Consider the following 24,934-nt stretch of genomic DNA (forward strand, 5'->3'; position numbering starts at 1 on the left):
TTAAAATAGAGGGATATGTGGGAGGAAGGCGTTAGATAGACTTAGTTGAGGTATAAAGGTCAGCACAACATTGTGGGCCAAAGGGCCTGTATTGTGCTGTACTGTTCTATGTTTCTATGATTCAGAGGATTGCCTGTTTTTATATTGAACATTATGGAAACAGTAATCTGCATTTGCATAGCACTTTCATTACGCCATGTATTAATTCAAGTTACTATGCAGGAAAAAATAACTTCAAACAATAATTAGATCATGTTCAAAAGCTTGATCAACGTAATAAAACAAGAGAAAAAAGGAAGTGAGTTTAAAAAAGTGAATTCCAGAGTTTAGCAAAAGACATGCTCATTAACAGCAGAACAAGGCAAAAATCAGAATAACAAGAGCCAGGAGCACAGGATTGAAGGGCTGAGATGCTGAGAACCATGAGAGAAAAATGTGACCACAATTATGTGTTTTTAAAGACTCTTTTACTATGATGATGCGAAATTCCCTTTCACTGCTGCTTCAACTTTTCCCAAGTTCAGCCAGTAGAATAATGCACAATACCTTTTTTTGCTTGTTGGTTTGTTCCAAGTTTCGTAAGAACATCCGGTGTTCTTGGTCATTTTTATCTGCGAGTGATTTCATAACTTTTGCTCCATCGATAGCATTTTCAAGTTGTTTATTTAGATATTTTTGTCCCTCAGTTGAAAGCTCTAAAAAGAACAGCATAACATCAACCACACAACCAAACCTTATTATAGACGGCAATCAATTTCTTCCCCACACCCTCAGTGTTCTAATTTTCCTCCTCACTCTGCTAATTCTTGAGTATGATAGGTCAGCCTGATATATATATTTAGTTCGTATACCCATGTGTGGCCATCAATACCTTGCCTAAGTAGCCATTCTTCATGTATAAAACTCTGTACTAGTGAATGATTCAGTCAGAAAAGTATTGAGCTAATCCAAACTAATCCTGATTTCACACATCTACAGATGAACATTTCCAGTTAGCATGGACATCAATAAGGAAAAAAAAACAGCCCTAATCTAATCAGAAACTAAATTCAAACAACTTCCCTGCCAGGTTTTACTAACTTGACACAGACCTGGATCAAATTTTGGACCCCCCTTTCTGATCTGATTTCTCCAAATTAAAAAAATGAACTGAACTAAAAGAAAAATCTAATTTTCTAGTGGCATAGAAATTTCTAGTTGAAAATTACCTAACCATTTAGTTCACATCGCCTGATACACTGAAAATGGAGTTGTTGTCTATTCCAGTGATCAATGATGGATATGAAGCAAGATTAAACCCTTTTTTGGGAACCATAGATCCAAAGCCACCAGTTTCATTCAGGCATACCACACAACATATATGATGTATTAATTTATATATTATAATTAGGACTTCAATTTTCAGTTTTAACTGATAAAAGCAATCCCAAAGGCTTTCTTGAAAGTACCCACCCCCCACAAAATCGATATAACTTGCTACTCACAATAAATGGCAACCATGCAGAATTTTACTTTCAGAATGAGGTTTTCAAAGAGTAAATAGACCATTGACCAGTCTACAATATCATTTGCCGGGGGATGTGCCAATCAGTGGCCTTATAGTGATGAGAAAAGTCTGAAGAATAAAAAACTCAGGTGGAAACAGGGCAAGCAACAAAAGGGGTGTGCTTTTACGGAAAAAAAGTTGTTTTTAACAAAATAAAAGGCAAAGCCTGAACTAGTCTGTATCTACTGCAGAGTCCACATTTCCATAGTTATCAGCAAAACCATCTGTCAGACTCCAGAATACCAATAAGAAAATCTAGTCTCAATTTCCAGAGCAATGCAAGTGTCGTTAATTCAAACTAAAATGATTAGCTTGGGCAGAGGTGCAATTGCACATCAAGTATATACACACTAAGGTGAGCTTTCTGCAAGAGCCCATGCAACAGGAACATACACAGTAGCTTTACTGCAAGTAGTTAGAAGTTTTTGAAAATTATTTGCAATGCAAACCAAGTAACAGAAATTGTTATTCCCCCAATTCAGGCCCCGGAGACAAAATGGTGGTCTAGCTGTAAGTAGCCTGTCCGCATTCTGACAACTAGAACAAAACTGGGAGGAAAACTGCAATAGTCAACATGACATGGAAATTATTATTATCACATGTACTGAGTTACAATGTAAAACTTTGTTTTGCATGCCATCCATACAGATAATTTCATCACATCAGTACATTGACTCAAGACATTAGGACATTCTCTCTTCTCCCTCCTCCTATTAGGGAGAAGATACAAAACCTGAAAGCATGTACAATAAGATGGATGCTTGACCTCACAATCTACCTTGTTATGGCCTTGCACTTTATTGTCTGCCTACACTGCACTTTCTCTGTAATTGCAACATTTTATTCTGCATTCTGTTATTGCTTTCCCTTGTACTACCTCAGTGTACTGATGTGATGAAATGATCTGAATAGATGGTATGCAAAACAAAGTTTTTCATTGTACCTCGGTACATGTGACAATCATAAAGCAATTTACATTGAAATAGTACAAGGGAAAAATAATAACAAAATGCAGAATAAAGTGTTACAGTTACAATTATGCAAATGTTCAATTTGTCTTCACAATCAACATTGTTTGCTTAGTAAGGCTGTCAAGACATTGTGCTTGGAGGTTGAATGTTCATGCCTCTCTTGACTGAAGTATTTATACTGACTAAAATTAACCAATTTTGCTCAACAATAATTAAAAAAAACACACAAATGAACTGAATCAATAAACCAAAAAAAAATGCACTAACTATAATATAAATATTTTCTGAAAGGAATCCAATTAGAGTATAAAGTAATAATTACCAGCTGCTTCCACCATCTCCCAAGGGAACCTATTTCATAGATATATCATATTCTCTCAGATTTGATTTTGAATTCAAATCCCTTCCAGTAAAAGTCTTGTCCTCTGCTTCTCCTGTTCTGGACAACATGAGACAACTCTACATTACCTAATGCCTTTAACATTTTAAAACGTTAATTAAATCTGCCTTCAACTTTCTCTTTACCAATGGGGACAATGCCCAGTTTAATTAATCACTCCTCGTATCAAGGACTGGATAAAGAAAAAAAAAATAGCTTATAGCAGGTTTAGAGAACTGAAAACAGGAGAGCCCCCACAGGAATGCAGGAAGTACATGGGGTTACTTAAAAATTAAATCAGGAGAGCAAAGCAGTGGCATGGAATAGCACTGGTGGGCAAGATTAAGGAAAATTCCCAAGCTTTTTGCAACTATATTAAGGGCAAGAGGTTAATCAGGAAAACAGTAGGGCCCAATAGAGACCAAAGTGGCAATAAAAGAGGACGTAGGTGAGATCTTAGAACATAAAACATTACAGCACAGGAACAGGCCCTTCGGCTCACAATGTTGTGCCAAACTAATTAACTGTCTAACTAAACTAATCCTGTCTGCCTACACAACATCCATATCCCTCCATTCTCTGCCTATCCAAGAGCCTTTTAAATACCTCTATCGTATTTGCCTCCACTACCACACTGGCAGTGCATTCCAGGCACCCATCACTCTCTGTGTAAAAAAAAAACTTGCCCCGCACATCTCCCCAGAACCTACCCCCTCTCACCTTAAATGCATGCTTTCTAGTGTTAGAAAATTCAGCCCTGGGAAAAAGATACTGGCTATCTACGCCCCTAATAATTTTTATAAACTTCTATCAGGTCTCCCCTCAGCCTCCGCCATTCCAGAGGAAACAAGCCAAGTTTGTCCAACCTCCCATAGACATTCTTTACCATCCTATCAATTTAATGAATATTTCTCATCTGTGTCTCTATGCATAAGGACACTTCAGTTGGAGAATTCAAGTAGAGGAGTAGTGGAATTCTAGAACAAATTACCATTGATTAGCTATATTTTATAAGGCATCTTAGCAGCCTTAAAGGTAGATAAATCCCCAAAGCCTGATGAGATATATCTCAGGCTGCTATACAGAGGAATGGGAGGAGATTTTAGGGACTCTTGACAAATAAGTGAAAGACAATGAATGTGGTAGCTTTATTCAAGAACAGCAGGGACAAGCCAAGTAATTATAGGCTGTGAATCCAAGTCAGTAGTAGAGAAAATGTCAAAAAAAGATTGAGGGGCAGGATTAACCTGGACCTGGAGAGTCAGGGATTAATTGAGGATAAGTTGGCATTCTTTTGTTCAGAGAAGATCCTAATTTGATTTAATTTTTCAAAACATGACAAACTGTGCCAATAAGGATGGTGCAATTGATATAGTCTACATGAAGTTCTGTTCCATATTCTATTTGGAAAACTACAAAAAGGATAGAAGGTGATGGGCTGAAGCACAGTAAGCAGTTCTGGTCACCACCCTATAGAAAGGATGTGATTGTACAGCAGAGGATGCAAAGGAGATTCACCAGAATGCTGCCTTGGATGGAATGCTTTAGCTATGAGAGAGTGGATAGGCTGGGTTTGTTCATCTTGGAGAAGGAAAGGCTTAGGGGGAACTTGATTGAAGTATGGAAGATTATGAGGGGCGTAAATGGGATAGTCAGTGGGAAATGTTTGCTCCTAGCAGAGGTGTATATAACCAAGAGGGCATAGGTTTAAAATAAAGGAAATTTAGAGGGGAAGAATTTTTTTTTAAACCCAGAGGGTGGTTGAAATCAGGAATGCACTTCCTGAGGGGTGGTGGAGGCAGATGCTCTGACAACATTTAAAAAGTATTTGAATGAGCACTTTATACACCACAATATAGGTTACAAAAGGACCTGGTTTCATGCTATATGACTCACAATACAATCTCCTCCCCTTCAATTATTCAGGTTGCTTCCTTCAATATCCTTTCAACAGTTGCAATATTATTTGTGCACGTCACCACCAGTATTTGTGCATATATGTGGTTGCACTAATGACTTAAAAAGGTGATTGAACTAGTTCACTCTTCTGACTCAGTATTTAACTTTTAATATATCCTAGAACCAAATGATCTTTTAAATCTTTTTCTTTCACAAATTTGGCTAGTGATGTTTCTCCATTATTTGATTGATTCCAATATGTTCGACCCTGCATGTTAAATCTATCATGTGACTTAGCAGAGTGAGTCAGTCCCACTTTGTGTCCTCGTACCCTAGATTCACCTATAAAATAGAGAAGCAAGGGCAGAAAACATTGGCTGCTTAGTGCATGCTGATTATTCCCAAGAAAGGAAAAGGACGAAGATCGTCCTGGGCAGATTGTACACAAAAAAATTATGTTTTATTTGTTAATGGTTGGAAATATCACTGCATGCATTGCAAGAGCATTTTTGGATGGAGCTTAGCGCAGTAATTTCATGTACCAGTGCTGTAATTTATTTTGCAGCATACTTTATTTGTATTTTTCTGTAAACTATTTGTATGGTGACATACTGAACTTGGATTTACAAGGATGGTGACAGCACCTTTTGTTGACTTTGCGAAACAAAAAAGTTGCCCATAAACATCTTGCAATATTTGAGCTGTGGATTTTCCCTGTTCCAACATTAATTTCATTATAAAGTCAGTCTAGGGTACCTGTGGCAAGCAGCGACAGCCATACCATCAAGGAGTGTTAACAGCCAATCATGTTGAGGAAACAGACAGCAAATCATGAATAAAAGCTTGTTTATAACAAACTTTTTCAACAAGTTCCAGAGAGTGAAATAAAGAGTACATGCACAATAATGTTAACAGGACTGGGTGTGGTAGTAAACAAAATAAGCACTAGAGAATTTAACCATCAGCAACTTAACCACCACTCACTTTTGAGTTTCTCTGGCGGAAGCTCTTGAAAGCTTTCACTCACAGCAAGCAAGACAACAAGCCACAGGGTTAACATGATGTCTTCTGTTCCCTTCTCTTTATTTCGATGGGGATCAGCAAGTTTTAATCTGAAAGAGAGAGACAAATAAATGTTGATTGGATTAGAATGTGATCAGAACAGAGAGGAGAATAGGCACAATCCTTCAATGGTGCCAATTCAAGAAGTAGTCTCAGCAGATAAACAATCAATTTTAATATGTCCTATTAAATCATGTCACTCAGGAGACGTAAACAAGTGGCTGATTGCTGTGTTTGCAGCTTTAAAAAAAATTGCACACTGAGCTACCAAAATAAGAAGTGTTGTAAAGAAAGAGGAATTTCATTGACGCCAGTCACTTCAAGGATTCGTCAAAACTTTTTAGACATTGGGAAAATGAAAAAACAAGGAATGAGGAGGTGTTGGGGGTAAAGCAGGAGGGAGATCCTTTATAAGTGGTGGCATGGGGCCTCTGGGGGCCAGGAGTCACAGTTTGGTGAAATTGCCACCTCTTGAGCCTCCGAGCTCCTGCACTGGATATACTACCCACAGAACAAGATGATAGGGAGAGAGTCAAGAGGAAGTGGTGCACTTAAAAAGTTGAAAAGTTAAGACTAAAAGATTTGCCAAGCCACTACCAATATTTGTGTTTTTATCTTTAATTTGTATCTTCAAGCCATAATATAACTACTTGTGAAAATTTTACAAGATGATGCTTAATACATTTACAAGGACCTGCAGTGAAGCTCAAAATCTATACACCCCTGGAGGAGATCACCTGAACATCCAAGTGTGAGGTGTTGCGCTTTGGGAGATCAAATTTAAAGGGACAGTAGACAATTAATGGCAAGACCCTTAACAGAATTGCTGTGCAGAGGGATCTTGGGGTCCAAGTCCATAGCCCCCTGAAAGTGGCTGCACGGGTTGATGGGGTGGCAAAGGCAGCATATGGCATACTTGCCTTTATTAGTTGAGGCATTGGGTTCAGGAGTTAGGAAGTTATGTTGCAACTTTATAAAACTCTGGTTAGGGTGCATCCAGAGTATTGCATTCAATTCTGGTCACCCCATTATAGGAAGGATGTGGAAGCTTTGGAGAGGATGCATAACAAGTTTACCAGGATGCTGCCTGGATTAGAGGGCATGTGCTCTAAGGATAGGTTGGACAAACTTGGGTTGTTTTCCCTGGAGCAGTGGACACCGAGGAGAGACCTTAGAGAAGTTTATAAAATTATTAGAGGTATTGATAGACAGCCAGTATCTTTTCTCCCCCAGGGTTGAAATGCTTAATATTAGAGGGCATGCACTTAAAGAGAGAGAGGGCAAGTTCAAAAGAGATGTGCCGGGCAAGTTTCTTTTTTAAAAACACAGAATGGTGGGTGCCTGCAATGTGTTGCCACAGGTGGTGGTGGGGGCAAATACGATAGAGGCATTTAACAGGCTTTTGGATAAGCACTTGAATATGCAGAGAATGGAAGGATACAGCCCATGTACAGGCAGAAGGGATTAGTTTAGTTAGGGGTTTAATTAGTTGGCCACAACATCGTGGGCCCAAGAGCCTATTTCTGTGTTGGACTGTTCTCTATTCTATTTCTGAATAGAAAGACAAACAAATGAAATGACAGGCTTCCTTCAAGATTATCATATCCAACAGCCCTTGTTTGTATGCATAATGTGTCCAACGATACTGTTTGAGTTCAATATTCTAATATTTGTTCCTTTTCAGCATAGACGAGCAGCACACCAGAACAAAGCAGCAATTCCAGGACCTTCCCACAGTATTAGGAAGCCTAGAAGACAAAGCTGGGGAGCTCAAGGTGGTTACATTTGTGAATAAGGTATACAAAGTTTTGTACTGGACAGATCATATCACTGAGTTTCTGTGCTTGAAATGTGTAGCAATGCAGTTGAGGCCATTATGCTCAGAAGAAACGAAAGTGTTGGTCACGAATACTGATGTTGTTAATATGTCAGATTGTTACAAGTATAGCTTAAACCAGTAATTCTCCATATAATCTTTAAACTAGACAAAAAAATGATATAAAACCAAATGAGAAGATAGGAAGATGGGCAAAGAAACATTTCACTAAAAAGGAGAATGAAATGGAGAGTTTAAGCCTCAGCAGCTGACAGCTAATGGTGGAATGTGGAAAGGTGGCATATTCATCCAAGGCACCAAGTGGAGGAACTCAACTCTTGAGGTTTTGGATAAGGTCATAATGATAAGAGGGTGGCAAAACAGTGACATGATCATAAGGATGAGAAGTTCTTTTGAAAAAAAGATTGAACAGAATAGTCAAGTACAGAGCTAACAAAAGAATGTTTGTGCAATTCTACCAGATAAACTGTAGATAAATTATAGCTGATTCAAGGTTAGATACCAGAGGAGTCAACAGTTGAGAAATTGAGAGAGCTGGTAAAGAGAGAACGGATTAGGTAAACAATGGCTCTTTGTATGCACATTGTGTCACGAAGAGACAGTTAGATCTTTCTAACTGCAACAATTTTGAGAACTGAATAAATCATTTTGCCCAGATTAGAAAGGGCAGAATCATGTGGTTAACAGATTTCATTGAATTCCAACTCATGAGTTAATAATTACTTATTGTTGCAAATAGCAATAAGGAAATAATTTGTTCACCACTTTCTTCCAGAAGCTCACATATTGTGTATCACAAAGTCTCTCATAGTCATTGTTTGTAATTTGTAAATATTTAATGCATGTCTGTGAGAGAATGTTCTGGCATCATTTTGAAATGTGCCTTTTTTTCCTGTTTATGGTGTTTTTGGTTTGTATATGGTGGATATATAACAAAAGAAAACATTCTAGAACCAAATTATTTTGAAGACCTACTTCTGGGTATTTTGTAACAAACTGAAAACAATATTGTACAACTTTTAATAGATCCTATGGAGTTCCGAAAACACATAACTAGGCTGAAGCACTGGATATATTAAAAATTAAAATGCCAGATCTGGTAAACATGATAATTCCCCTTCAAATGCACTAAAATAATCAAATATTTGAAAGGATGGAGGAACAGGCAGCATGGCATTAAAACTGGTATGTTTGAGGAGGATACATAACAACATGGACAGACAAATCGAATGGCGGCTTTCTCATTATATTAGTCAATAACCTGCAATGAGAACAAACGAAATAGAACCAGGAGTAGGCCAAACAGTCTCTCATGCCTGTTGTACCCTTCAATATGGTCATAGCTGTTTGCTAACTTCAGTGCCACTTACCTGCACTAACACCTTATGCATTGATTTCCTTAATATCCAAAAATCTATCAATTTGTGTCTTGAATACACTCAGGTGACCCAGTCTCCACAACTGAGTAGAGACTCAGCATCCCCAGGTTTGAAGAAATTTCTTCACACCTCAGTCCTGAATGGCTGACTCCTTATTTTGAGTCCATTAGCCCTGGCTTTAGGCTGCCCAGCTAAGGGAAGCATCAACCATGCACCTATCTTATCAAACCCCATAAGAACTTTGTAGGTTGCAATGAAATCATTTCTCATTCTTTTAAGCTCAATGGAGCATAGCCCCAGCATACTTAGGTTCTCCTCATAATCAAAACCCATCCCAAGAATTAATCTGGTGAACCTCCATACTACTATATTGCAAATACATCTGTCCTTTGCTAGGGAAATCAGACCTGTACACAATATTCTGGGTGCAGTCTCCTCAAAAACACAATCAGACAAAAATGGACAGCAATCCTAAACTATTAGGACAAGCAATTAAAAGCTTGGGTATAGAAATAAGTTTTAATGAGGGCCTTCACAGATGAGTGGTTTGGGGATGGAGGTCCATCAATTATGCGCCATACAGACAAAGGACTGCTCATGCACTTTGAAGGAGAGCAGGATGAACAAGAATCAAGAGTTGATGGAAAGCAAACCTGGAGAAGGTAATAAGAAAGGGGAGAAGGAGTGGGGTCATTGAAACATTTGATCACAAGGATTAATGGAATATATTAATTCAAAAGTATTACAATGTTCTTATGGAGAAAGTACAATAAATTATAAGTATTTTTCGAATGTAGATGTCAATTTTCCTGCTTATTGGAGATCCTTGAATCAGCTCTCCTTCCCTGCTACAAAAACAAACACTCAGAAGGTCAACAGCATCTGTGGAAAGACAAACAGAGTTAACGTTTCAAGTCAGAGATCCTTCATCAAAACTGGGAAAGAGAAAGCAAGTTAGGTTCAAGATGCAGAGAGAGTGTGGGGGGAGGGTCTGATAGGGCAAAAGGAATATCTCTGACAGGGCAAGACCAGAGTTGCATGTGAGATGACTCATTTTCTTCAAAGGGCAGGCATAGCTTCAACCTAGTCTGATCCAAACTTGGGAATGGATTTAAATAGACCTGGAGGTATTAAAGAGAGAGGAAAAATAATTTTAAGTAAGAAAATACATCATAAACCATAAAGATTATTGTTCCATATATATATGAAAGATAATAGCCTCACTCTTTGCTATCTATGAGTTACCCCAGTAAACTTATTTTCATCAGACTTTAACATTCACAAGCATTTTGAAAGGCATTTTGCCACCTGGGTTTTGAACATAGTGTTGATACCACAGTGCCAAGCCCTCTTTTGTCTCCTGATATATGGCACACAAGTCTAGTTACAGCAGCTTGTTGGGTGAGAGGAAGCTTTTATGAGTGTGTTAGCATAGTGGTTCAGTCCACAGGTCTGGATCATTGACCTGGAGACATAAATTCAAACACTGGAAACAAGGAGGTTAAGTTCAACTAACTAAATAAGTCTGGAAGTTAGTCTTAATAATATTGGGTATGAAACACTGTTGTCAAAAGAACCAATCGAGTCCATTAATGTCATTTAGCTAAGGAAATCTGACATCCTTAACTGCTGTGGTCTGTATGCAACTCCAGATTCAAGAATCTGTTCAACGTTTAAATCCTTCCTCAGTTCTGGAACAATTAAGGATGGACAATAAATGCTGATGTGGTCAGTGATGTCCACAAAATGTAAACAAATAACATCAATGAGTGGAAAAAATATCACATTATTGTAAGTACTTAGACCTTAATCCAATAAAATTAGACCTATGATTCACAAATGAAATATTATTCTGCAATCTTCTGTACAATGCTTGAAGCAGTCGATAATCTTATAATGGTGCAAAATACAAAAATACAAGTCTTCAGTAGCAAAAAAGAAGAGGAAAATGTTCCTCCATGGTAAGTAAGATTATATTCACTAAAACAAATGCCTAAACCAATCTAGGGAATTCATTGGCTGTAATGATTGTCAAGTTCTCAAATCCACTTTAAAAGTTAGGCTTTAATCCCATTTATAAATGGTCAATGGCAACGGTGACAGAAAATAATCTGCCAGGCACTGGAAACATTGTAATTAGAAAAAAATAAATTAGGTATTCATTGAACAAATGTGATTTTTTTAAAACAATTTTTACTTTAGTTTGAGTATACTAAGGAATGCAAAATTTAGCATATAAAAGTTTATAAGCACCTTGGCAAGTGCAGCTTTCGCAAAACAAAAACTCCCAATTGGCCCCAAAAAGCTGCCCTAAAGTTGCTCTGATCAAGTGAATTAATGCAATCATAGTTGAAAGTATACAGGAGTAAAGTATTTTTTAGGATGTGCATATTTCTGGCAGGACCAGCTATTATTCCTATCCCTAACAGTGGCTTTGGGTAGGCAGTTTCAGGATTTAGTGGCGATGAAGGACCAGTTATAATATTTCCAGGTCAGGATGGTGTATGACTTGGAAAGAAACCAGTACATGGTACTGGTTCCTATTGACCTGCTGCCATTGTTCTCTTTTGTAGAGTTGTGGGTTTTGGAAGTGCTATCAGAGGTAGACTGGGCAATTAACTGCAGTGAAATTATTTGAACTTCTCCCATTATTCGCAACTCAGAGTAAAGGGAATGATCTGTCCCCCAGAAATGAAGATCTTTCTCGAAGCTCTTACAAAGACTCAGTCTGCATAACTATAATAGTTGCAGTTGTTCTTAACACATCTGAATCTTCTGGGTGAAATACATTGCATCTTTAGTTTCAGCTGTATTCAATAACAGCACTTTCTGAACCGAGATACAATGCAAACCATAACCCGAGCTGTGGCTTGCATCTGTCCAGTTCTGTGGGGCTGTTCTATTACTAAAAGCTTCATCTTTCAGATGAAATGGTAAGTCAAGGTCTCACCTACTCCTTCAGGGGAGTGCAAAAGATCCCCTGCCAAAATTATTAGGTCATTATTATATTGCCATTGGTGAGACTCTGATGTTAAGATTTCATATGCTATAACAGTGATAACTTTTATGATGTTTTTTCCCTTTGATAAAAACTGAGATATCTAGAGGCAATGAAAGACTCACCTCCATGATTTAACTATAATGAGGATTTTTTCATTTTATTAAAATTGACCCCCAATCCATCCTCCATGATGTAATTTTAACCTTGGAAATAGCTGGAGCCACCACAGACTTAGTTATTAAGCCCAAAAACAAGCAGATATTTTCATTGTATAAGTAGCTGATATTAATAAATTGGTGCAGGACATCTGAAAGGCATGAAAGAATGCCTCCCAATCAATCCCTTCTATACCCTTTTGAGCTGTGCCAGACTACAAATGCTATTATTTTAGGTATCTAATGCCTGAATATGTTACCACAAATTTATTTTAAACATATTTTTGTCTTATTTAGTTGTTTGAAAAGATAGATGATTCCAGTTTGCACTCCATACCATCACATATAATTGTTTTTCATTCAAATGTTACTAGATTTGAAAGTCAAAATTTAAATAAAACATATCATATAGCATACCAAGATGTAAATCAGCAAATGATCTTTCTCTTTAACTCAGTGACTGTTTCAGATGTAGATTTGCATGACTGGGTACATGGCATAGTTCAAAAACATTGGTTAAAACAAAAATATGACTTCCTTGAGGCTTTTTCTCCAAAACATGTTAATTTGAAACCTTATTTTATATTATTAAGGGTGCATTAAGCTCATTTTCACTTAAGTTCAGGTTATTTGTGGTTACAAGCATAAGAATGGGACTATCATGTAACTCTCGGCATTAACATCCTCCCTCTGAAATGCAGTCAGATTGCAGCAGCTTGGAATATGCAGCTGCAGTGTGGCCCTGTGCCAAAGAGAGGAAGCGCTGACCCTGACAAATTCTGCTACAAGTAGCAACAGCATTGCCAAGAACATCCAGCCTCTGGTATCTACAACATCACACTTTAGTCATTCTGCTAAAAAAAAAACAAAAAAAAATCTTTAGCTAAAAACCTATTAATTCCTAGCTTGTTTTCGCCCCCCCCCCCCCCCCCCCCCTCGATCTTGCTCCTCTTCCAAGCCTGAGCATGAGGGGGCAGCAATCTGCTTCAGCTCAGAGCAAGCAGCGAGAACAATACCATACAACTTTTTCCTGGCACTCATGCCCACACCCATGCACGCTTTCTCCGTCCTTGAGGAGGGGAAAAGGGAAATACTGTCCTCTGCACAATGCTGCCTCACCCCAATATATGCACCATCTGACATAGATATTCAGCCATTGTAAAAAAGAAAGCTATGGTGGTAAACTCATGGAATCTCAGCCTGCTTGGTGCTAACACTTTCTTCTACCCATCATGCTCCCTTTGTTTGGTTGCATGTTTACTTCGTCTGTCAGTTTAGCCAACTTGGACAATTCTCCTCGTTTAAGAGTGGAGCCAAATTATTTTGAATTGCAACTATTAAGCAGTTCTGGGAGGGCTGAGAATAGTTAATGCCCAAGCTGGATCACTTCACAGATTTTATACAAATTTACAAGAAAAAAAATCAATGAGATTGCTTCGTACACCACAAGATGATAAATCTACAATCTGATATTCTTTTCCAGGGGTCGGACAAAATCTTCAATTGTTTTTAAAATGTATTTTAATAGAATGGCCAAAAACACAAGCACAGTCGCTGTTTCCTCATAATGCAGCTACATCCACACAAAGCAATATGCCCAAGTGATTATAATAAGTACTTAGCACCAATGCTAGGAATTCCTCCAATACCTTCACACTGAGAATAATGTCATCTTACAGCTTCAATGTCTCGCCATTGTTAAGTACACCCTTCACCATCAGACTTTTCAACTTTCCCTCGCGTTTTGAACCTCAGGAAGAACCGTGATAGACCTTATCTTAAGAGAAGGCATTGTTTACATTAGACTGTGCAAATAAGAAATACTAGGCATTGTTTCCATAAGAATGCGCAAATAAATATAAAGCATCAAAATTTGCTACATGTACAATTTATTCAATATCAACAGCTGTTATCTTGTTTAATTCCAAACGCTTGTTTTCAAATATTGCAATTGTCTCATATGCTAAACCTGTTTATCATACATACCCTTTATATTTTGAAGCATCTCACTCCCAAATCAAACTATTTAAATATAAAAATCTGAGTCTGTTCTAAAAACATTTACACCGCAGCAGCAGCAACAGCCCCCACTGAAATCATTAACAAATATTTGCGAAAGCTCCACTTTCTTGTGTTCGTACCTCGCACAAAAGCCGATTTCCTATCCCGCTGATCTCCGCCTCAGCAGCGTTCCCGAGGCCTTTTTATGCAGGGGCTCAAGGTTACATTTAAATTACTGTTGAGTCACCTAATACGCAATGTTGAATAGCTTTCTGGGTCTTTCTGGAAAAGTCGAGATAGACTGGCTGTGTCTTTTCCCGACCAATACACACAGACAGCCACTGGCTGGCGTCCAGGCAGCCGCTGCAGATGCTACCCTCCTCCAGCAGTGGGCAACATGAGACAAGCCAGTGAACCCCCAGCTGCCTGTTGCGGGGATTCACTTGCACCACCTCGCCCCCTCCCACATACCTTCCCACCAACATGCCTGCGACCCATGAGCACGAGGTGAAGGACTCTGCTGAGATTAAATTCTCCTTGGAAATGCTCACCTTGACCTTGATCACTTTTACTGGCGTTCATAATTATTAGATAGAACATTGCAATAACCTGTCACTTTAAAATGATCTGTTTTCTTTTGAAAGGTTGGTTTAATAAAAATGATTTATTGCATTCACACGTGTTGGCTGTGATGCTGCGCTCTTTTATGTCACATTTCATTTTTCCACAATTGTGGGATTTCAATTTAAGAAATGAGCGATTGGCTAACTTTATCATACTTTAAGAGCACAATTGTCAGTATAGTATGATCCTATTTCATTCCCTGTTCAAAGACTTTTGTTAACGATTAGCTTAGTCAAATTGTGGTTCCCCTGCTAGCTCCCACCACGGTCGCTGGTGCAAACGCCTCTGAAAATGCTTAAGTAAAATGAGGCAAGGTCACGGCTTTCTAAATGCAAAACATGTCGCTTGGGCAAAAACACATTCAGTTTGTTTTTTACTTAGTGAGGAAGTTTATTCAGGCTCCAGAACAAGAAGGAGTAGTGGAAGTTTTTGGTTGCAGTCTGCATTTTCCAGACATGTTTTCACGAAGGAAACTTAGATGAAAACAAGTAGGTATGTAATCATGATATTTTTTCTTCAAAACAACACAAAAAAGGTTTTGATACTTTAAATATACACAGCGATACATGTTTGAATCTGTGGACACAGACTGTTCGTACAGTATTTTTCTTACCAATGAATTATTTGTATCCGTGTGCATAACTTCATTGCAACGTTATCCTAAACCTTTACTGTATTACAGGAAGTTCTTGTCTGGTTAACTTTTCCAAGAAAGTCGTTTCTTTACTGTGAGATGCAACAGACGCTCACTGGATATAAAAATTAATAAGAGATCATGAAAGGTTGGTGCTTAATTTTACTAGCAGGTTTATTTACACAATTTTTAAAAATCATTTAACGATTTTTCATTTCTGAAATTCTTGGTAAGGTTGATGTGGGGAGCACGTTAGGTTGTATATATGCGAGTCTGTGCATTCACGCTAGTTCCAATAGTACAGAGAGTGTGATCGTTTTGAATTGACTAACTATGGAGGTTTCTGATTACTAAATCTAACTGGGTTGTTACCTATTTTTATCATCATGAGATTTTATTAATAAGTTGTAACTTAGAACCGAGATACTATGAAACATTCTTTGTCAGGAAATAGTTTTTTTGTGCAATTTCAGTGTGTATTTGTTAAAACATTGTATATAAGTATTTGTGAATAATATTTGAGAAGGGAACATTCCCTTCAATGATTATTGCATTGGTCAGTTAATATGTAACTGTAGCACTCCTTTCAGTGGTAATCCAGTTGGATGGTGGAATGATAGTTTTTATTACTGCTGAAATACAATATGAGAGGAAATATTGCTTTGCTAAACAAAGTCCTGGTTAGACCACAACTGGAATATTGAAGACCTCAGAATGGATATATAGACGCTGGCAGGGATGGAGGGCAGCTTTTACAGAATGTATTGGAACTCCAAGAATTAGATTGAGGCAAATTGTATGAACTAGTTTTGCACTCTCTGGTTAAGTTGTGATCTGATTGAGGATTTGGGATTTTGAAACAAATGAATAAGATAGATTGAAAGAAACAATTTCATCAGTGGGAAATCTCGAATACAGAGATAAAATAACCCTTAAAAATTAGAATTGGGTTTTTCAGGAGAAAACTTAGGAAAGGCACTTCTTGCAGCCTGTGGCAGGAATGGAATTTCTCACCAAGAATACCAGTGGATGGTAACTCAGTTGATAATTTAAATGTGTTTGATAATGTTCTAGCTAGCCAAGAGATACAGAGTAAGGAATCTGGCCCAGGTTAGCTGGAGGAGGTGTTCCTAAATTCCAGACTGCTAATCCCTAATGTTTTGTAGTTATATTAGAGGTGATGATTATAAGGACCTACAGTTAGTTGGAGAATCTTTGAACCGCAGCTAGATTAGGGGTGGGGTGGGTGGAGAGCAACCGATTTTTACCTGAATTAGAATGGTTGAAATCAAGGATTCCCACAATTACAAGGGCTGTGCTGGAAACTGCCTTTCCAGGTGAGGATGAGAGCAAGCTTGCTTGCAATACTCTCTTAATCAGATGACTTATACAAAAACTCCGTGTCCAGGTTTGTAAAAGCACAAAGCAGGCAATGCCCATTATTACTGCTGAAATACAATATGAGCAATACAATCTAAGCAATGCCCATTGATTGAATGAGGGAATTTTTATTATTGCTTGCTTCCACCAGGAAATATTCAGTAGGAGAGCATGATGAAATTCGCAAAACAATGTTCCAGCTCCAGTTCCCTATTCCTCATCTCTGCAGGTGTGAATCCCCACTGGAAGCTCATGTTTTTTGTAGAGAAAAGACAAGAATGGAAAAAGGGGAAAACGTTTTGGAGTTAAGCGGGTTCCATTTAACAATTGATTTTAAACCACTGCTATCAGTGCAACTAAAACATTTGGTTCAGGGGAGAGTTTTCTTGGGACTGTAAATCTAATCCAGATTTTGGGTTAAAGTGGTTTGCATTTGTCTTTGATTTTGTGAGTCTGAGTTATTGGACTGATATCTTGATTGAACTACACACATGATATTTAACAACTGCTGCACTTTTTTAAAGACACTGCGATATCTATAAATGCTGTGAATTTTAGGGTGAGTCTTTTAAATAAATAATAGAAAATGAGAGAAATGTGAGATCTGAATTTGCCAAGTTTGTACAAGTGCCAGGCAGCCTGTGACTTTTCTGCATTTGTTGGTGATGGATGGAGTTTGTCTCTGTAAACTAAAAAATAACAACTTTAATCTTTCTAACCTTGTGCAAAGCATGTTCACATTGTAATTTTTATTGAACTGGATAGGTAATTTTTACCTATTTTGTAGCCTATTTGAATATTAGTGACTAACTTTGTCTCAGGGGCCATAAACCCCAGCTGTATTTTTTTCCTCCCCAGGTCCACCCTGGAATGCAACATCTCTGAGTGATAGGACATTGGCCTGTGATGTTTTCTTGCCTGAGGCAGCTCGTGATTTTAATGATTTCAATGCAAGCAGATGCATGTGAGGTACAGGCATGCAGGAAGGGGGAAAAGAATCAATGGTTCCATGCTCTGGAAATGCATGTGAGAATTCTATAAAATCGCACCCCTTGTGAAAGATGTTGCACGTACACAGCATCTGTCATAGCCTCAGAATGTACCAGTATGCTTACCAACAAAGTTGTAGTGTCAGAAACACAACAACCAAATTCTCACAAACAGCAATGTGATAATGACCAGATGGTTAATTTTATATGGATTAAGCAGGTTAAAGTCTTATCTGTTCTGAGAGCCAATGTCACTACTTCCAGAGATATACTGTGGACTTTTGCAATCCTGTGTGTGTAGAGATGGTCAGAGTAATTATTTACAATGTGGAGGACTGTGTGAATGTCTTCCCTGCATTCATACTTAGGGCTTCTCAGCTTCTTCTGCTTGTGCATAATTTGATGAGATAATCTATGATGTTGGCTGAGGGATAATTACAGGCCAGGACTCTGGGGAGATAGTCCACACACTTCTTCTATAGTGCCATGGGGTCTTTTGCATCCTCCTGTGAGGACAGATGGTTTAACATCACAGCCAAAGCATAGTACCTGCAAGAGTCCAACACTTCCTTAAGTAAAGCAAAGAAGTATCAGACTGAATTATGTGCTCAGGTATCATGAGTGGAGTATGAACCATAAACTTCTTACTTAATGGAAGAAATAGCACCACTGAGCCAAAGTTGATTGGATTAAATTAAATGGATAGAAAATTATGAAAACTCTATGCCAATTTCTTTCTAGAGATTCCTTTAGTTGATGTTGTGTGACAGTGGAATTTTGTAAAATCATAATGTTCTGAAATGTTTGGTATTAGAAATATGGTTTTCTGGGAGATAAAATGCAGCATTACTATGTTTGAGCAGATATGCATGTGTTTCATAAGTGATATTTTGTAATAACATCAAAGGCTGTAAATAAATGCCAGGTACACACGTGAAATAAAACATTGGCGGCAAAGATCACAGGTGTGCAACAGGGAACCACGGCAGCCAAGAGCACATTCATCTTTAATGTGTCCCTTTTCAAGGCAGTTGGGGCAAAACAAAACGATTGTGTACGAATGTTTTGCTGTCTCTGACTGTGTGGCATTGAATTGAATTTGTCTGCTTAGTTATTAGACCAGTTATCCTATTCAGGACTAATTTTATAAAAATCTGTCAATTGTCCAGAACTCCATCAGTGGAAGCTTAATTGTAGCTCCACTCTCCATGCGCCTTTTTTTTTGTTGGGCCTAATCTCCAACCTGAACTTGGATTGCACAGGCATCAGGTATGTTGACTGCCAAATGCATCCATATCTGTCAACCTTCCCCCATCCTTTCCATCCCCCACCCCCACTCCCACCTCACCCCCTACCACCACCTGCTGGCCTTAGCAACATAAGACCTAGAGTATTTTATACTTGCAGTGAATTTATGTTTTTAGAAAGCAAGAACACAAAATGCTGGAAATACTCAGTAGGTCAGGCCTCACCTGTGAAAGGAGAAACAAGGTTAATGTTTCCGGTCGGAGACCCTTTGTCTTTTTGATTTTCACTTACATTTTAGAAGTTGTCTTTTTTTTGTGTAATTGCTGTCAACTCATGGCCTGTGATTTTCTTCCTGAATAATCCACCACGTTCAAGTTTTTATTTGTTGCAAATGTTATTCCCCACTTCAGCAAAGTAAGAAAATTCTTACCATCAGATTCCTTGAAATAGGTCATATAATCCCTCAAGCCAGCTTCACTAAGATTGTGGCTGGTTGTCTAGAAGTCAATGTTTTCACCTGGTGCCCTTATCCTTCAGGAGATGTACAATGGCTGATGAATTTGGTCTACATCCATTTTGTCTACAGTCTGAATCTATAGAGACTGCATCTATTGGAGAAAATTGATTCCATCTCATCAGAGTTTTTAAAAAATGCTGCAAAGCACAGTTTAGGAAATAGTCCTTTGGAGTTCTTCACATCTGCTGGTGTAATTTTGGTACATGACTGACAAATGCTTGGTGAAAAAGTGAGTTGAAAACAGCTTTTCTCAGTAGACCAGATAATATCTGTTGGGAAATCAGGATTGACTTCCACATCCATGGTGCTGACCCTGAGCCATCCCCTAAACAACCTGTGCATTTGCTGGTGGTTCTTCAGCTGCCACCTCAGCCTGCTCAAAGTGTAGTATATTTACTATAGCAAAGATATATTCTGTTGCTTGATGTAGTACCTCCCAGAATTTGAAACCAGTGATTGCCATGCTTGATTAAGCTCCTCATTTTTCACGTATTTTTCTGCAGAGCTGTTTCACTCTGCTCCTGTTACCGTCATAACTTTGCAACCAGGAATGAGAGATCAGGTGACGGCAGAAGCTTGGTCAAGAACTTCTTTCTGTGCAGGCTTGCAGCTGTGCTTTTACTGGAACTGTGCGATCCAGCTCCACTGTCCTTGGAGGCACTTCCTACATCATGAGCACTGACTCTTCAGCATCAAGAGGGGGCTGCATTGCCAGGTGTTTCCACTGTGCTCTGTTTATTTCACTTTATGCTAATAGCACAGTCTCCCCTTTAAAGACAAGCCCCAGACTCTTAAGTGCCATTGCTGCATGGAGTTTTCCATTCTGCAACTTAAGTGTGCCACTGGCTGAGCTCTCTGTGCAAGCTAGCCATGTGCCAGTAACCTACTCAAAGTAAGCACAGGAGCTCTGGTTTAAACATTTGCTTCAGTTGAGGCAGGTAAGGCTGCTGTCATAATCAACCCATGTTGTCTTTTCCCACATACCAAAATTGGACTTCAGTGCTCAGATTTTTTAAAATGTTTTAACTATTAAGAAAATATATACATGTGGATGATTTCTGCTAATTTTAACCACTTGTCTCTGAGCAGTTGCTGCTTTGATCTAAATAGGTTCTTTGATGTTGTCAGTAAACAGAAGCGCAAGGACCCCTCCCCTTGCCCTCTTCAGTAATTGCAGGTAGCTAATTTAAATCGGTGTGGGGGGGGCCTGATGCTGGAAAGTGGGTGCTTTCCAGCTTTGATGTTGATGTTGCACACTTAATCGCCTTTTCAGAGTGCCTGGCAGACTACATTGCTTTACCTTCTCAGTTTACTTATATCTTTGCAGCCATTTTGGGGGGGAAGAATGGGTGGAAGGGAAGAGAGGGTGGATGAAAGGGGGGGTAGGGGATAGGGAAGGGGATCAAGGTTAGAGGAAGGGGAGGGACGGAGGCTGGAAGGAAGGGGAAGGGGTAGAGAAGATTGGACAATGATGGTGGTAAAGGAAGACTGACAGTTTGGATAATGGTGCGGACGGGGAGAAAATCTCACCAAGCTAATAATGGTCAGAGCTTCCTTTCTTTATCTTACTAAAGGATAATTATAACACACACACAATCACACGTGTGACTAACATCATAGAAGCCATTAAAAATGATAAAAATTGAAAATGAAATAACTGCAAATGTTACATATCTGAAATAAAACCAGAAAATACTGAACATACTCAGCAGGTCAGACAGCATCTGTGAAGAGAAAAAAGGAATTAACATTTCTGGCCAATGACCTGTAGTAGAATTTGAATGAAGAGTGAAGATTCATTGAAGTGCAATGTTAATGTTGTTGTATTCTGGCTAATTAAAAATCATAGAGCAATACAGCACAGACACAGGCCCTTCGGCCCAACCAGTCTGTGCCGACCATGGTGTCCACCCAATTAGTCCCAATTTCCTACGTTCAACCCATATCCCTCTAAGCCCCGCCCCTCCATCTACCTAACCAAGTGCTTCTTAAATGATACTGTTGCATTTGCCTCAACCACTTCCTCTGGCAGCTCACGCCAAATACTCATCACCCTCTGCATAAAAAAGTTAACCCTCAAGTCCCTTTTAAATCTTTCCCCTCTCACCCTAAACCTATGCCTCTTAGTTTTGGACTCACCTACCCTTGAGAAAAGACTATTACCATTCACCTTATCTAAGCCTCTCATAATTTTAAACATTTCTATTGGTTAGATTTGTGAAAATTTGCCCCCTTCACAGAAAAGGAATTGAATGAACTAAGACATACCAATGAAGCAAACATTGTAGCCAAAGTTTCCTCTAGTACAAGCACTCCACAATCTAAGGTTTGGTATAGGCACATCCTAGAGGGCTTCATTGGAGATTATAGAGGGAGTTCAAGTGAGACACAATTCAAAGCTGAAGAAGAACAACTGTTGTTGATGGCACAAGGCCAGGTGCCTTCTGAGTCACATTCCCACATGATTATAGGGCATACTACACTACTTGGGATTGAGGTCAAGCAGGATTCTGCTGCTGACAAAGGGTGTTGTCATGGTAACGCCAGTGACATCTATAATGTCATAAACCATAATAATATTCGTAGATTTTCCATGAACTCTTGATTAGTGCCAGAGACCTTAAGATCAAAATTCAATAAAAGTCATCTTGTACCAGTTTTAGCTTGTTCAGGGAATGAAGGATTTCAAAGCTGCTTCCACGCTCCACTTTGGTATGGCACTTGCAAGTATCTGAATGCTGTAGATTGCCTGTGATCCTGCAATGGTTGGAATATGGCAGGGCAGTGCATATAGCATTGAAATGGGTACCCTTGCATTAGTGCCTGGTTTTAATGCCCATCTGTGGGATTCGGTGGAAGGCTTTATTGAGAGAGCTGCTTCACCAGCCTTGCATCCTGCCCTTCCTGTTAGAGAGCTAGAGAGGGCACAGGAAAGATCCACAATGATGTTGCCAGTACTAGGGGGCTTGAGTTACAAAGAGAGATTGCTTTCCCTGGAGCGAAGGAGGCTGAGGAGTGACCTTATAAAGGTTTATAAAATTATGAGGGGCAAGGTAGGTGGTCTAAAACTGGAGGGCATAGATTTAAAGTGAAAGAGGAGAGATTTAAAGGGGATCTGAGAAGCATGTTTTTCACAGAAAATGTATATGTACAGTATATAGAATGAGCTGCCGGAGGAAGCTTCCACGCGCCCCCCCCCCCCCCCCCCCCCCCACCAATTGAGAGCTCTGTTGCTCTTGTGAGCTGTGGAGCCAGCTTCTGTTGCTCATTGTGGGCAGCACAAAGACTTCATTAGTAATAGCTGCAATGGGTGCCCAGCTCTACACACAGGCACCTTCTTCCTCCTTCAAACAATATTGGAAATTCACTGATTCAGTCCTGTGTGAGCTGCCAGACCATAGAAATGAACCTGCATTATTCTGATGATTCATTCTACTTATGTGACAGTAAAGTTTCACATTCTGCTTGGCATTGTGCATGGGTGCAACAGCAGAAGATCCATAGATTCCCTGCACTTTCAGAAATTTAACATTGTGGTAAAATATGTCACCCTATCTCACTGTGACGAACTGGGGTGTTTGTATTTTGATGATGGACTTTGAGTCATAGCATCATACAGCACAGAAACAGACTTTTGAGCCCACCATGTCCATGTGACCATCAAGTACCCATCTGTACTAATCCCATTTACCAGTCCTTGGTCCATATTATGCCTTGGGATTCAAGTGCAAACGGTGATGCCTTAATGCATTGAGCAGTAGTTGACTGAAATGATTGAGGTTTGGTATAGTTGCCAGTGATAGTGCCGTTTGGATATGTCTGTTTTCTTATGATAGTTGGCATACATAATACTGCTTTCCTGCTTAGACATGGCCTCATGAAGCATTAATCCTCTGACTCACAGTAGCTCTGCTTGGATCTATACACTCCCTGCATGCAGTACCCATGTGTATTTTCTACAACTGTGTATGCCATATGCTACCTTTCACTACTTTTCCTGGTCTTTCCCTACAAAATAGCATACCAGAATACCACTAAATCATATGAACTGCCAAATGGAAACAAATATTTCCAAAGAGAGAACGAAATTTTCCATCAGAACTAATCCTGAAACATTAATTCTGTTTTTCTTTCCATCCATGCTGCTTGACCTACTATTTCCAAAACTTTTTGCTTTTATTTATTTTACCCAGTTGCTGCAATGAGTATTTTTGCCAACCTCAGATTAAAAAAACATAATTTAGAGTTAGTTAAGTGTACCATGTGTCCGACTGGAATAATGCAGTATGAGGGATTTTTGCTCAATATTGAGTCAATTATTAGTATCCACCCCTCTTTTCCTATACTAACTGTTCAATGAATGTAATAGTTCCTAAGATTATTTGAAGAGTATAAAGTTCTCCTGATGTAATGGTAAACATTTCTAGCTCAATTAGTGCCATCAAAATCAGATCATTGCGTCGCATTTATTAGCTGTTTAATGAGCCCTGCAATTCACAAAATGGCTATTGCTTTTTTTAAAATAACCAAGCATGTGGTTCAGTCCTATAAGGAGATGGGATTGGTGGGTCAGTGGAGGTACAGTGTGGCTTTGAAGTTTAAGAGATTCTATTTGTGGCACTGAGGCCATGGCCCACTAAGGATGAAGCCCTTATTCCTCTCTTCCCATTTGAAATCCTGGGTTTTCACAATGATCCATTAATCTGATGAGTATTTTAGTGTTATTTCATACAGTGGTTTCAGTGGTGACAAATGTCATTCAAAAGCAGTTCCTTTGAAATTAAGCATTGCATTTGTATTTCAGACGACGACTTTTCTGTAGAAGAAGAGATGCATTCTTTCAGATGCGAACAAAGTGGTTTGTATATTTCTCACATTACAATTTAATTCTATGAAATCAATGGTAATGCCATGTTTTAAGTTTGCTAAGTAATGGGGCCGAATTAAAATGTTCTGCGCATCCTCTTAAGTGGACAAGAGTACATCTTGGAGTAACTGTTGCTTTGCCTGGACATTGACCATGTCAGACACCATGTGGACAGAGTCATTTCATACTTCCTCGCCATATAGAATGAGGTCATTCAGCCCATTGAGTCTATGCCAGCTCTCAGAGCAATCCCATCAATCTCATTCTACCAAATTTCCCTGTAACCTATTCTCTCACACGTGCCCATTAACACCTCCAAATTTCCCCTACCATCCACCTGCACTGGGGTGAGTTTACAGTAGCCATTTCGCCTGACAACCAGCATGTCTTTGAGATGTGGGAGGAAATAAGAGCATCTGGAGGAAACCTACACATTCGCAGAGGG

The 24,934-nt window shown here is 39.0% G+C and overlaps 2 protein-coding genes across 4 annotated transcripts in view; one reads left to right on the forward strand and one right to left on the reverse strand.

The window, feature by feature from the left end:
* clu (clusterin) overlaps window positions 1-14,634 on the reverse strand; it is a 28,751-nt gene extending 14,117 nt beyond the window's left edge. The window contains exons 1-3 of one of the 2 annotated variants that reach the window (XM_052024631.1): window positions 14,371-14,634; window positions 5,780-5,907; window positions 547-695 (exon numbers count right to left, since the gene is read on the reverse strand). In XM_052024631.1, the coding sequence (XP_051880591.1) occupies window positions 547-695; window positions 5,780-5,855 (225 nt within the window). In that variant the 5' untranslated portion in view covers window positions 5,856-5,907; window positions 14,371-14,634. Of the gene's footprint in view, window positions 1-546; window positions 696-5,779; window positions 5,908-14,215 lie in introns of both variants that reach the window. The other variant, XM_052024629.1, reaches the window with a different exon arrangement.
* A 528-nt stretch (window positions 14,635-15,162) lies between these two features.
* Window positions 15,163-24,934, forward strand: part of scara3 (scavenger receptor class A, member 3) — a 32,968-nt gene continuing 23,196 nt past the window's right edge. For both annotated transcript variants that reach the window (XM_052024856.1, XM_052024857.1), the window contains exons 1-3: window positions 15,163-15,346; window positions 15,537-15,636; window positions 24,427-24,480. In XM_052024856.1, the coding sequence (XP_051880816.1) occupies window positions 15,630-15,636; window positions 24,427-24,480 (61 nt within the window). In that variant the 5' untranslated portion in view covers window positions 15,163-15,346; window positions 15,537-15,629. The remainder of the gene's footprint in view (window positions 15,347-15,536; window positions 15,637-24,426; window positions 24,481-24,934) is intronic.

Source organism: Pristis pectinata, chromosome 10 (assembly GCF_009764475.1).
Source record: "Pristis pectinata isolate sPriPec2 chromosome 10, sPriPec2.1.pri, whole genome shotgun sequence".
Lineage (NCBI taxonomy): Eukaryota > Metazoa > Chordata > Chondrichthyes > Rhinopristiformes > Pristidae > Pristis > Pristis pectinata.